We start from the raw sequence: 14,887 nt of genomic DNA, 5'->3' as shown, positions 1-14,887 counted from the left end.
CCTTGTGGAGTTCCTGTCCTCTCTGGACCTTACTATTTCCCACTTCTTTCCTAAGATTCCCTGCACTCTGCCCAAAGGTTGCCCTTAAGTCTCAGCATCTGTGTTGATAGTGCAGGGCAGAGATTTTCAGAGGTCCTCTGTGTCAGGCTCCTGACTTGTTCCCTCTTTTCTCCTTCTTCTGATGTCCATCCTCTTTGCCTTTCTGGATAGGGGTTGAGCATTTTAGCAAGAGTCCTCCCCTTGATTAGTTTCTTTAAATGTACAGAATTTAGTAGGTTTAGCCTATACTATATGTCTATATGAGTGAGTATATACCGTGTGCATCTTTCTGCTTCTGGGATAGCTCGCTCAGGATGATCTTTTCCAGATACCACCATTTACCTGCAAATTTCATGATTTCCTTGTTTTTTATTGCTGAGTAATATTCCATTGTGTAGATGTACCACAATTTCTGTATCCATTCTTCAGTTGAGGGGCATCTGGGTTGTTTCCAGCTTCTGGCTATTACAAATAAGGCTGCTACAAACATGGTTGAGCAAAAGCTGTACTATAGAGCAACAATACTAAAAACTGCATCGTACTGGCATAGAAACAGACTGGTGGATCAATGGAATCAAATAGAAGATCCTGACATATATCCACACACTTAGGGACACCTGATTTTTGACAAAGATGCCAAACCATTCAATGGAAAAAAGAGACAGAATCTTCAACAAATGGTGCTGGTCTAACTGGATGTCTACATGTAGAATAATGCAACTAGATCCATACTTATCACCCTGCACAAAACTAAAGTCCAAGTGGATCAAAGACCTCAATATAAAACCAGACACAATAAACCGCTTAGAAGGAAAAGTGAGGAAGAGCCTTGAACTCATTGGCACAGGACACAACTTTCTGAACAGAACACCAACAGTACAGGCTCTAAGAGCAACAATCAATAAATGGGACCTCATGAAACTAAAAAGCTTCTGTAAAGCAAAGGACACTGTTGTCAGAACAAAACGACTGCCTACAGATTGGGAAAGAATTCTCACCAACCCTATATCTGACAGAGGACTAATATCCAGTATATATAAAGAACTCAAGAAGTTAAACAGCAACAAATCGAGTAATCCAATTAAAAAATGGAGTATAGAGCTAAACAGAGAATTCTCAATAGAGGAATATTGAATGGCAGAGAAACACTTAAAGAAATGTTCAACGTCCTTAGTCATAAGGGAAATGCAAATCAAAACAACCCTGAGATTTCATCTTACAGACATCAGAATGGCTAAAATAAAAAACTCAAGAGCCAACACATGCTGGAGAGGTTGTGGAGAAAGGGGAACCCTCCTCCACTGCTGGTGGAAATGTAAACTTGTACAACCACTCTGGAAAGCAATCTGGCGCTTTCTCAGACAATTAGGAATAGCACTTCCTCAAGATCCAGCCATACCACTCCTAGGCATATACCCAAAAGAGGCTCAAGTACACAACAAGGACATTTGCTGAAAACCTTTTTATCTTAAACTGACCTCGAATGTTAATCCCAGCACTCAGGAATCTGAGGGAGTAGGACTGTGAGACCAAGGCCAGCCTGACCTACACAGTAACACCCTGTCTCAAACATAAGTAAACTGACCCTCGGGTTATTTCAATTTTTCTTTTTCATTTCCCCGCTACTGTAGATAATCCAGTCTTTCAACTGGAGGGTTATAACCGGAGAGATACCAATTCTAGACTTAGAATATTTAATACCTCAGTGTATCATTCTACCATGTACATTCAAAAAACAGTGCCAAAGACCTTATTAGGAAACTTTGCTGAAGCTAATGCTGAAGCCTTAAAGGAGATGTTACAGCAGAGACCCTGGCAAGTTTCAAACACTACAGTATGTTCAGCCGGTGAGCAGAGGCGGGCAACAAAGGCTGGCAGCAGCTTAGGAGCTATTCCAGTGGAGTTTGGCTGACACAGGCACCAATAAATACGAAGACAGTGAAGGCCTGGCTCAGGAGCTTATGGAAGGGACAGAGGCAGGGGCCATAGGTGTGACATTTCACCCAAGAATCTGGCTTTACTTATCCCATGGCCTGAGAATCTTCGAGAGAAGTTAAATTTAAAGATAACAGTCTAAGTTTTTGGCAGAACTTTCAAGGCAGAAAGGTGGTCTTCTGTGTTGAGATAAGCTCTTGTGCACTGTGTAAACCTATCCTGGTATTATTCAAAAGCTGAGCTCTGTGCCAGCAGAAAGCTGAGTACAGGCCAGACTTTGGTATTGGTATTTGGTATTGGTATTTTTTTTAACATTTTTATTTATTTAACTTTATTTTATGTGCATTAGTGTGAAGGTGTCAGATCCCTTGGAATTACAGACAGTTGTGAGCTGCCATGTGGGTGCTGGGAATTGAACCCAGGTCCTTTGGAAGAGCAGGCAGTGTTCTTAACCACTGAGCCATCTCTCCAGCCCCTGGTATTGTTATTCTTACAGCTGCATTGTATTTTGTAACACTCCCTCCAACACCTTCGGATTGGTTCAGTAAAGAACTGACAGCCAATATTTAAGCAGGAGAGAACAGGTGGGACTCCGGAAAGAGAAGGTCTCTGGTGGGACCCAGAATCAGGCACCAGACAAGGAGGTAGAAACATGTTCTGGTACTGAGGAGCCACGCGGCAGAACATAGATTAGTATGAAGGGGCTAATTTAAGTTATAGGAGCCATTGAGAACAAGGTGGCCAAGCTTTCCTGTATTAGTAAAAGTCTGTGTCAAGACCTGGGCAGCTGCCAGTGCAGGCAGTCCTGTGATAATTGGCACCCAACTGTTCTGGCTGTCGCCGACAGATCAGCACTACTGCAGAGGTTGAGACCATATTGAAGTGTTTCTCAGGGTCAACACATCTGGTACATCTGAGGTCCAACGGGGGCCTGCCCACACACCTCAAGCTGATATCAAAACTTGGCAATGTCAAACCATCCTCCACATGGTACCGGGGTTGAAAGGATAAAAGGATCCAAGACTGAGGGAGACATGGAAAGCAACTGAGGCTAGGCACTCTAGGGCGGGCCTGAGGCGTTCCTCCAGTGAGGCCAGGACACGTCAGAAACATCATCGCGTGAGGCTGTGAAGCCTTAGTTTCAGAGCCCTAAGGACACTGAGGCTGTCAGGACCGTGGAACGTTAGTCGAGGAGAGCTACAGACATGGAATTAGCCAGCCTCAGGAAGAACCCATGTGCTGAGGTAGTAGAGCTGGAGTGGCAGGCATCTCCAAGCCCACTGGAGCTTGGCAGATTTCACCAGGAGCTCTAGATGACCGACATGTTCCTGCAAGGTTTGGTGTTTTTCCTGGTGGATTTCAATTTTGTTTTGGTGGGACTGTTTTGTGCCATCCTTCCATTTTGAAATGAAAATGTTTGTTTTGTAGCAACATATAGCTTGATTTTTTTTTTTCTTTATAGAAGTCACAATGAAGAGACTTTATATTTCTTAAAATGCTGGAATTTTTAAAGACACAGGGATCGTTCAAGCTGGCAAGTTTGCTATATTAACATGAGACTTTGTGGGTAAGGGTACCTTAAAAGCGAAGTGTCTTCAAGTCACACTGATGAGATTAGATCATGCTGGCATGTGGGCATGTCTGCGGGGATTAACTGGATTATGGTAACTGACGTGGAAAGACGCCGTGGTGATGGCACCGTTCGCTAGGCCAGGGTCCCTGGATCACCAGGAGAGCAGAATGCAGCTGAGCACAAGCATGCATGGACTTGTGTGCTTCTCTGCCTGCCTATGGATACACTGCGGTCTAGGGTCCCCAGCCCCAGTCACTGTGACTTCCCTGCAAGGACAGGCTGTAGCCTGGAACTGTGGGCACTAATGAACCCCTTCTGGGCTGATGAGATGGCGGGTAACGGCTCTTGAGGTCAAGCACGATGACCTGGGTCCAATCCCAAGGACTCACATGGTAGAAGGAGAATGCTGACTCCCCAAAGTTGCCCACCGGCAACTTCTAACGTGGGCCATGGCATGCAGGCCCCACCCCTGGAGGAGTAAGTGTAATACAATACAATAAATTTTCCCCTTAGTTGCTTTTATCAAGAGCATTTTATCACAGTAACAGAAACATAATTATGACATGAACAATTCAACGGCTAGCAGTCCGTTCAATTAGCATATATAATGTGGAAATACTTGAGCTAGAATTACAGGCACTAGAGTTACGCTCCCACCTGCCGGCAGGAACTGCCTCTATGCACCTGCCCATACAGACACTGTCCTTCTGCTCTGTGGGACATGCTAGTCAGACTTTTTTTAAAAAATATAATTTGTCTGTGTCCCTCACTTGAACACAGTTTCCTCAGGACTAGCCTATTGTTCCTAGGCTAGTCTCTAGGCTAGGCTCCCTCCTGGTTTCCTACTCTTTCTCCTAAGTACTTGGCTCCCCAGGGCATATCAATTTAACCCTATCCTTCCTCAGGCTATGGGGCCACAGCCTCTACTTTATAGTTTCACTAAGCACTTCACTTAGAAAAGGCTGATCTTTGAAGGCATTTTTCAGTTTGTACACAAGTGTAATGGATTTTTTTAGAGCCTATATGTTTAATAAGAAAACCCTTGTTAAAGCTCTGGTGAAGGAAGATAACAAAGAACACTGTTGCTCTTACAGGACCCCAGTTCGGTCCCCACCACCTAAGTCAGAGGGCTCCCAACTGCCTGCATCTTCAGCTCCAGGGGCTCTGACACTGTCTCCTGACCTCCTCAGGTAACTGCATGCAGTCATGCAGACACACATGCACATGCGCACGCCTGTGGGGGAGGAAAAAAGAAGTGGGGGGTAAAAATTACTCTTTAAAGAAGGGGGGCACTCCTAGTCCCTATGTAGAATATTTTACCTTAAAGAAAATTTGGCCGGGCTGGAGAGATGGCTCAGTGATTAAGAGCACTGCTCTTCTGAAGGTCCTGAGTCCAATTCCCAACACTCACATGGCAGCTCACAACTGTCTGATGCCATCTTCTGGTGTGCAGATGTATAAGAAGACAAAGTACCCACATACATTGAAGAAGTAAGTAAATCTTTTTTTTTTTTAATTTAGCCAATCTTTACCAGGCCAACTATGTTATATGTATATACATATATCACAAAAGGCAGTTGGAGACAAGAGGGAGCAGGGGCTCTATTTCTACAGGATGGAAAACGAATGACTAACAGTGAAGCTTTCTGAACCAATGACGTACAAGAAAATTACTACTGATACTAATACCACATTGCTATAATTTATTACTATTTATATCTTATTTTATCATTCAGGTTACAGGAAACCTAAATATCACACGCTATGTAATTCCAATTATGTACATATAGTTTGTTTTGCATTTTTTGAGACAAGGTCTTTCAAGGTAGCCCTGAAACTCACTAAAATGTAGTTCTGAAACTCACTAAAAACCAGGCAGTCTTGTACTCAGAGAGATCTACCTACCTGCTTCATCCGCCTAAGTGCTAGGATTAAAGGTATGTGGCCACGAGATGTGTGTGTGTGTGTGTGTGTATACATATATATATATAATCACTTATAAAATATATTTATAAATCATGTACTAAAACTTTATATGTTTTAAAAAATTACATCATGGGACAGCTTGAAGGAAGGACTCAGTTCTCTCCTTCCATGTGGGTTCTGGAAATCAAGCTTGTCACCAGTCATAGTGACAAGTGGGCCATGCTGCTTTACCTGCTTCCCGCAGAGAAAAAACCAGCCCTGAGTGTGCACCTTAAAGTTCCTAGGGACAACTGTGCAAACGCACAGTTCCAGCGGCAGTGAGGGGGCGGGGTTGGCCTGTGAACCGGGCACATGAAGCTAATGAGCTCAGCCCAGAGCCCTCGCTACTGTGGAGGTAAGAGCAAACGCTGCAGAACAGCCAGCAAAGAATGGTGCTGGAGTGCATGCAGTGCAGGCAGGAAGAAGGTAGTTTGGGGGTCAGGAGCGCTTGATTATGCCGGAGGACTTTAACCGAGGCCACAAAGGGTGGCAAGGTATTGATAAAAGCCAACGCCAGAATGATTTTTGAAAGCTGCTTTAATCACACCAATCACACAGATACCTAAGAATTGCATGGCACATTACACATCTTATGGGGAATACAACCTGGCCACAGGTACGGGCTTGGACACTTTTGCCTCTGGCTTCGGCTGTCTTCTAGGTCCCGGAACTTCGAAATTCCAGCCGGACCTCAGATGCATCTTCTGATGACTTGATAGGCCTCGGAGCTTCTCTGCTCCAGCCAGGCCTCAGATGCAGAGGAAGCTGCGGTTGCTCTGGAGCCGCCTTCCAGGGCTGGTCTGATAAGGTGGTCCTTTCAGGGCCGGTGTGTTAAGGTGGTCTGGGCTTTTCAAACAGCCGTTTGGGAATAGGCTGAGTATTGGCTGTCTCTCGGCGTACTCACCAGAGTCTGACCTGCTGTGCCCGAGTGGGCACAGGCTCCAGTTTTTATACATGTCTTAGGGCATAGCTTTGGCTTATCACTCGTTCACACGCACCAGCTGCTAATTGGCTGGCATTACCTAATTTCATTAGTTAGTGCCTTAAGGGCGTTACTTTAATTTCTATACTTTATTCTAAAACATCATTTAGCCTTCTACTCTTTCACACACACACCAGCTGCTCATCAGCTGATATTATTTAATTTCACTCCTTAATGCCTTAAGGGTGCTACTTAGTTACTGTCACTAAGAATATCTTCTAATCTGACCCTGACAGCTCTGCTGTCTTACAAGCTCTCGATGCCTTAAGGGCGTTGCCCAGTCACTATCACCAAAAATGTCTCTTAATTTTGCTCCTGACAGTTCTGCTGTCTCACAGGCTCATTACATTGGGGGTCTGTGCTGGCTAGTTTCATGTAACTTGACAAAAGCTAGTCATCTGAGAGGAGGGAGCCTCACTGAGAAATGCCTACATAAGACTGGACTGTAGGCAAGCCTGTAGGACATTTTCTTAATTAGTGATTGATGGGGAAGGGCCCAGCTCATTGTGGGTGGCGCCATCCCTGGGCTGGTGGTCCTGGGTTCTATAATAAAGCAGGCTGAGCAGCCCATGGGGAGCAAGTCATTAAGCAGCACTCCTCCCTGACCTCAGCCTCAGCTCCTGCCTCCAGACTCCTGCCTGGTGAATTCCTCTCCTGACTTGCTTTGATGACTGTGATGATAATCTTGGTTATCAACTTAACTATATCTGGAATTAACTAAAACTCCCAGATGGGGCACACCAGTGAGGAATTTTTGCTTAACTTGAAGTGGGAAGATCCACTTTTGATCTTTTGAGGTAGGAAGACCAGCCTCTAATCTGGTGAGGCCATCTGCAGGAGGCCTATATAAGGACATGGAAGAAGGAAGGTTTTGCTCTTTGCCTGCTTGGTCACATCTTGCTAGCAAGTCCATTTCTTCACCAGCATTAGGGCCTATTTCTGTATACTGAAGACCAGCCGAGACATTCAGCCTCACTGACTGAACAACTACTGGATTTCTGGACCTTCTGTTCATAGACAGCCACTGTCGACTAGCTGGACCGCAACCTGTAAGTCAGTCTAATAAATCCCCTATATGTATGTACATATTTATGCATAGAAGGGAGGAATTTAGTCTGTAAATTCTGTTACTCTAGAGAACCTTGACTAATACAATGATGAACGGTGATGTGAAAATGTTAGTGAAATAAATTCTCTGTGTCTGTATTTTTTAGTGTGTGTGTGTGTGTGTGTGTGTGTGTGTGTGTGTGTGTGTGTTTTAGTTGTACATGTAAGTAAGCTCATGTAGGACTTGGGTTTCTTTGTCCAGTTTATTTCACTCAGCATGGTGTTCCCCTTGGGCCTCCATGTTGAAGCAGACAGGAAGCATGGTCATGGTGTTTCATCACAGCAATAGTGACCCTAACGACAGAGCTGCTAGGGCCTCCCTAGCAGAGCTGGCTGGGGCTTTTCATATGCTGCTGGCTTGGGTTTCTGCAGTAAGGAAGGAAACAGGGAAGTCTAGAAGAGATAAGGATCTAAGGCTATTTGGATGAGGGAGATAAAAGATCCTACACTGATAAAATCCCAGTGTGGAAGAGCAATGCTTAGACTTTACTTGGGAAAAAACCTACCTTGAGGAAGTTGTGTGTGTGTGTGGGGGGGGAGATATTAAGAAAGAAAAAAAATCTATGCAAGGTGTGGTAGCTCATACTTGCAATCCCAGCAATCAGGAGGCAGAGGCAGGAGAATTACCATGAGTTACCTACTTGGGGTACAATGTGAGAATCTGTCACAAACAAAAGAAAGTGAAAGAGAAAATCTGTAGCTTTGTCAGGTTTAGATAACTCTGGAACTCTCATCATCTAAGCTGAATACTAGTTCTGGACAAAATGTTCTTTGCATTGCTTAACCCAGGAGGAAGGGCCACCATAGCACCCCTGATGTCTCTACATGAAAGGGTAATTTGTCAGTTTCACTGGTCCTGCCAACACACAAGGCAAGGACACAGAGACAAAACAGTGCTGACTCCCTACTCTGGAAACCAACTGGCCAAGAGAGTAACATTATCTCAAGGACAGCTGTCAGGCCGTCTGGACAGCTGGCCGTCCGGCAGTGGTGTCTGCACTGAGCAGAGCAGTCTAAGGCTGTCCGTGGCCAGGCAGGACGATCGGCAGCACTCCTTTAGCAAGCAGGGGCCGGGCTGCAACAGGTGACAGTAAGTTCCAAATTAAACTCTTGTATCCTCACCCCAAAGAGAGAGGCAGCTTGAGGCAATGATGGACAAAGATGCTTCCTGTCTGCTTCAACATGGAGGCCCAAGGGGAACACCATGCTGAGTGAAATAAACTGGACAAAGAAACCCAAGTCCTACATGAGCTTACTTACATGTACAACTAAAACACACACACACACACACACACACACACACACACACACACTAAAAAATACAGACACAGAGAATTCAACAGCAATTACTATGGGCTAGGTCAGGGAAAAGAAACAACGCAGATGAAAGGACAAAGAATGAACAAACACAGCTATCTAATGTGCCATGTGGGACAGAACGCTAGTTAGTAACACTAGCTGCATGTGGCGGCACACGCCTGTAACCCCAGCACTGGGGAGGCTGGGACAGAAGGATTGCTGCAAGTATGATGCTGCCGGCCTAGGCTATACTACACTGCGCCCAAGGCCAGCCTGAATCTGTCTCAAAAACCCAAATCAAAACGAACAGTTTTTAAAAGTAGATAAAAATGAATGAGGGACTCTTGTTAGAAGTGTCCTTCAGCTGCTCTAATCACAGAAAAGTAACCGTGAGATGACAGGTCCATTACTTAGTTTTACTGAGTGACTTTCCTCTGTTTACGTGTGGTAAAACATGTGGTAAACCTCACGGAGCCTCACTTGGGCACAGCAGCCCTGTGCCTTACCCATAACTTTCTTCTCATTCCAGACGCTGATCTACCCTTCCTTGCCCAAGTGAATTCCATCCCCAGCACAATCTAGACAGCTAACCACAGGCTAGCTTTAGCAGTGTAACACACACAGCTTACTCAGAAGTCTCGCCTGTGAAGACAGAGACAAGGTATTCAATTGGTCTTTCGCAGGCTTCATTTACCATTGGACGTTCAGCCAGATCTCCAAACCATCCCTCCTTCTGCTCCTTCTGTGTCAATCAAAAATGCCTCTGTGGGACTAGAGAGAAGTCTCCACTGATAAGAGTCTTACCACTCTTTCAGAGGACCTGGGTTTGGTTCCCAGCACACATAGGAGGCAACTCACAACCACCTGTAATTCCAGTTCCAGGTGATCCAATGTGCTCAGGCCTCCATGGGCACCTGCACAAACATGACACACACAAACTCACATGGGCAAACACACATACACATAAAATAAATAATCAATAACTAATCTTATTTTAAAATATCTCTTGGGCCAGCAGGAAGGTTCATTAGGTAAAGACACTTACTTCTAAGCTTGAAGTCCTGTGTTCGATCCCCAGGCCCACATGGTGAAAGAACAGGCTCCCCGAAAGTTGTCCTTTGACCTCCAAACTCCTGCCATGGCATTCATGTGCACACATAAACACACTGTTGTTGGTATAATGTTCTTGTGGAATGTATACACCTTACTCTTGTTCATTCAAATGCTGATTTCTCTCCCCAACTCTCTGGTTTCAATCCAGACATTGCATTGTGATATTTATTCTAAGCATCACCTGCCTCAACTTTGTGTAAACATGCCAAAATAAAACAGCTAGCCACAATGTTGAGCAAGGAAAAGGAAGCAGGAAGAGAGGGAGGAGCCAGAGGACAGGAAGATGGAAGGCGGAGGATAGAAAGGGGAAGAGGCTGGGAGAACAGAGGCAGGAGAGAGATCTTAGAACGATGTGGAGAAATGGACTGGACCTAATATATCACTCAAAGCAAGTATATATATATGTGAGAAATCTAAATGTTAGGAGACTATGAGCGCTTGGAGGTTTAGGATGGAGTAACTATTGCCCAGCATTGTGTTCTAGGTTAATTAAATAAATCCTAGTCTCTGTGTGGTGATTTGGTTATACAGCGGTTTAGAACTAATAGCAGTATTAATAAAAGATAAACAATAGAAAATATTAATCGTCACCTACAACACACTGTTTCAATAAATAAAAAAAATAATAATCTCTAAGTGTCCCTAGATGATGCCATATGTCCCTGGAGATAGAAGCCCCCTGGCATTGTTGGGATAGTTATCACACATATTAACTGCCTCATTTGAAAGTCATGAAGGGTAATTAGACTTAAATGCAAGGCTGAAACCAAGAACTGAAACTAACAACACCTGCATTTCAGCATCTAATCTGTGTTGAGACCAGAAAGCAGCACAATTTCAAGAGGTCTTGGTTTATCAACATGGCAGTCAGTGTGCACAGAGGTAGGCTAAACAAACAGGCCAACAGCAGTGTATGGCTGAGGGGGAAGCACGCCCCCCAGATCCAAATGACTTACATTGGGCTCTTCACCTATCTCACTCCACACACCTTTCCCCACAGGGTGGGCAGGTCCTCATCTGACCTACACAAGTACAAAGTTTCCCCCATGGTACCAAAACCACAGGAAGTGTGGCTGAGGTTTCACCTAACAATTTCTGAGCTGAATCTGTACACATAGCCTCCCCTCCCTTTTATCTCAGCCAGGGCTTTGCAACCTGACCTTAAACAAGAACCATGAGGCAATAAAGCACAAAAATTCCTACACTTCATGCCCAGAACCTACCACCTGGCAGGATTAGATAAGGTTGCCCATTTTCAAGCAAGTTCCCTCATATAGTATGGGTACAGCTCTTTAAAAAGAAATCCTCCTTTTCAGCAAGCTTTTCAGCAGAAATAAACTCATGGGGGGAACAGGTTTCAGCCTGAAGGCTGCCAAGATTCTACAAACTGAGCCAAGATGTAACGGTCTGTCTTCAATGAAGAACAAAACCATTGTTCTGGAAATCAGTGCCCTACTTGTTCAGGCTGATTAACCCTTCCTGATCCTGGGGGAAGTCTTTAAATCCACACCAGTAGAGATTCCCCTGAGGTCAGGGTGTCATCATGACCATCACTCAACTCCTTGCTCTTTACAACTTTAAAATATTATGAATTCTGAATGCTTGAAATAGTCTCTAAAAACATTTATTCTCCAAAACAAAAAGGGAACTAACAGCACAGACAGTGCCTCTCCAGGATTTTGCCTAGGAGCAGTTACTCCCTCGGGGCCTGGCTTTCCTGCCTTCTCATGTTTACCAAAGGCCCTTGATAAACAGCTTTTCAGCCCACAACCTGCTCATCTGCTCTACTGCTTGGCTTCCCTGCAGTGGAGAGACTGCCACTGAGAAACATCAGTCTATTTGCCTACTCCCCACACTAACATAGGAAATTCCTGAGTGAGGGTTCTGTCCAGTTTGTTCACTGTTTTAACTCAGGATCCTAAGCCCGCCAGTGTGAGAAAGGCACTTACCAAGCATTGGTTGGTTGAAGGGACTGACTGAATGCACTGACCACCAGCTTGCAACTGGATCACACTGAAAGTGCACCCAAAGTCACCTGTAATCGTCCAAATAAAACCACCACTGAATGTCTCTTTCCTATTTGTTATTTATTTTTGCTATTTTGGGTTTTTTTGGTCTTGTTTTTGTTTTTTTGAGACAGGATTTGTCTGTGTAGCGCTGGAACTTGTGCCGTAGACCAGTCTGGCCGCAACTCAAAGATCTGCTAGCCTCTGCCTCCCAAATGCTGGGATTAAAAGTATGTGCCACCACCACCCAGTAGGCATTTTTTTGTTTTTCAAGACAGGGTTTCTCTGTGTAGCCTTGGCTGTCCTGGAACTCACAATGTAGACCAGGCTAGCCTCTCAATTTAGAGATCTAGTGCCTCTGCCTCCCAAGTGCTGGGAGTAAGGGCGTGTGCTATTACTCTCAGCTCACTGGATGTTTAAGTGTCCAGACTGTACAAATAAAACCCCTTAAATGTCAGTTGCCGGTGGGGTAGGCAAACAGATCAGTGACTATCCCACATGCCAGTGGGGGTATGCCTGGGACAAAAAGCAACCGTATCTGTTGATGCCACCACCTTCCTAAGAAAACAGGGAAGAGTTAAAGTGCTCAACTATTTGTCAGTTTGATGTGGGCCAAGTTACGGCTGAAGTTCAGTTTACTAATCTGCCAAAAACAGGGTTCGGCAAAAATTTTCTATGATTTTCTAACTTCCTGAGCCATTGGAATCCTCACTCATCTAACTTTCCAAAGAACAGCAGACAGCTTGGCTGGCTGGATAGGAGCTAAAATGTTGGCATCTGGAGGGAAAGAAAGAAAACAAGAATAAACAGAAATTAGATTAAAGACCCCCAAAAAGGAAAGAGTTGGGGAGATTTTTTAAAGTTCAAACACACACAGAGAGAGAGAGAGAGAGAGAGAGAGAGAGAGGTATCGCACCAATGTTTACTATGGGCTGGGCTTGAGGGCAGACAGCCCTGAAGGTAGGGAAGGGAAAGGTTCTGGCAAGTGAACCCTGGGAAGGAAAGGTAGAAAAGAGGAACAAAAATGCCAATCACAGTCTTCCTTCCCCTGCCCACTGGCGCTCTGCAGTTTGAGAGGAACACTACAGAGAGAGGCATGCGCCAACCCACCCACAAATTGTTACAAGCCGCAACATGGAGATTCTCCTTTGAATCCAAGATCTGGGCCCCACCACTACCTTCCCACAGAGGAACCCAGCTGGAAATACACAAGGTTCCTTAAAGTGGATTTTAAAAGGTTGGGGGTGGGGACAACATAAACTGAAATCAGTCTGGAGGGGGAAGGATGGGAGAAGCTTTGGGGATGTTGATGAGTATTAATAATTAATATTCAGTCATATACTTAGTAAATCCTTATTTATCTATTAATAAATAATTTCCCCATATAACCACACATTGTGACTCCAATACATTCAAAGCTAAGCACAGAAGTAAACATAACTAATCTATTTTCCCACTATCAATCTATCTTCTTCCTATCCAAGGTCCCAAGTATTTGTGTTATTATGTTGTCTGGAACCCTTCCATTCTTCCCTCCTGCACCTCTCTCTCCTCTTCCCCTTGACCTCAGGGCTCAGAACCTCAAACTCTGCTTCCCTCTCTTCTGCCAAATCCCAAGTTTCTATTAGCCAAATTTTTATTAGCCAACGAACTTTTAAATTAGGTGGGGCAAGGTTTACACAACAGGGACAGGTGTACATGAGAATGTGCTCTTCTTGGCAAGACCAGATCTTGGGGGCCAGTAACTACCATCAGAATACATAGCACCAGGCCAACCCCCAACAGGGGGAGGAATTGGGGGCATTATCAAAGTACACTGTATGCATTATGAAGTTCTCAAAAATTAATAAAAAATTCTACTTTCAGAAGTGTGTGATTTCTAGTATGATGTACAACTCAAGGGTTCTCTCAAGGCATTTGAGGGTGGCTACTTTTTTGCTTTGTAGGTCTTGTTTTGAGACAGTAATCTTCCCTAGTAGTCTAGACTGACCTCAAATTTGGGATTCTCCTGCTCAGGCTCCTGAGTTCTGGGATTACAAGTGTATGCCACAAAGCGAGCATATCCATCTTTAATAGGCAGATGCTAGGGCTTGTAGCTGATCTGCTATTGAGGGCTGGACCACAGCATTTTACAGTGTACAGATGTGTATTTGGGTTTAACTACACTTCAAGGTTTGCATGGGAAACGTCTCTGGCAGTACTGTGGTAGGTCTAGTTTAAATCCGGACATGGGAAGAGGGGTACTCAGGGCTGGTTGAGCACATGCTCCTGAGGACAGCCACAAGCCAGGAAGCCTCTTACAACAGCAGCAATGTTGGGCAGAGCAGGAAGAACTCTGAAGCCAGCAGAGACTAGGTCTTGATTCTGGCCTTTGCAGAGGTCAGGAGGGACAGTTGCTGAGGAACATTCAACAATACAGGAAATGAGCAGGAATGCCCACAGAAGATGCAGCCATGTCGCAGCCTCTGCTGTCACCAGGTCACAGCACTGCGACTTGGAGGCTGTGGAGATGTCCATGTTGCTTTCTGAAACAGTTTTGTTCTTAGAGAGAGGCTGCAAGGACAATAAAAGAACTCTCATCTACCCTTCACCCAGATATCCCACCCCATGGTTAACGTATGTGTTGCCATTCTGTTAGTGTATGACTTGCAAAATTTAGTTAAACACCTGGGAGCAAGGTGGAGGCACTGTGACACCCTGAATATTGTTTTCCTAGAAACAAAGTCATTTCTTACACAAGCACAGTATAATGATCAATGTGAGGGCATGAACACTGATTCAAAACTAGAATCTAATATAAGGCCTCAAGAGGATTCCTCCAGTAGGTCCAGGTGATGACTTTTGAACAAAAACAGCAACAACAACAAA

At 44.6% G+C, this 14,887-nt stretch overlaps 1 protein-coding gene across 6 annotated transcripts in view; it reads right to left on the bottom strand.

Moving 5' to 3' along the window:
• St3gal5 (ST3 beta-galactoside alpha-2,3-sialyltransferase 5) overlaps positions 1-14,887 on the bottom strand; it is a 49,354-nt gene that overhangs the window by 25,126 nt on the left and 9,341 nt on the right. Inside the window, exon 1 of one of the 6 annotated variants that reach the window (XM_055596330.1) lies at positions 382-443. The exons of the other annotated variants lie outside the window; for them this stretch is intronic. Coding sequence (XP_055452305.1) covers positions 382-430 — 49 coding nt within the window. The 5' untranslated portion in view covers positions 431-443. Of the gene's footprint in view, positions 1-381; positions 444-14,887 lie in introns of those variants that run through there. 6 annotated transcript variants of the gene reach the window in all.

This window comes from Psammomys obesus, unplaced genomic scaffold (assembly GCF_907164565.1).
Source record: "Psammomys obesus unplaced genomic scaffold, mPsaObe1.curated_primary_1811, whole genome shotgun sequence".
NCBI classification, from domain to species: Eukaryota; Metazoa; Chordata; class Mammalia; order Rodentia; family Muridae; genus Psammomys; species Psammomys obesus.
Note: the sequence above shows the minus strand (reverse complement) of the source record. Positions and strands in the feature narration are given on the sequence as shown.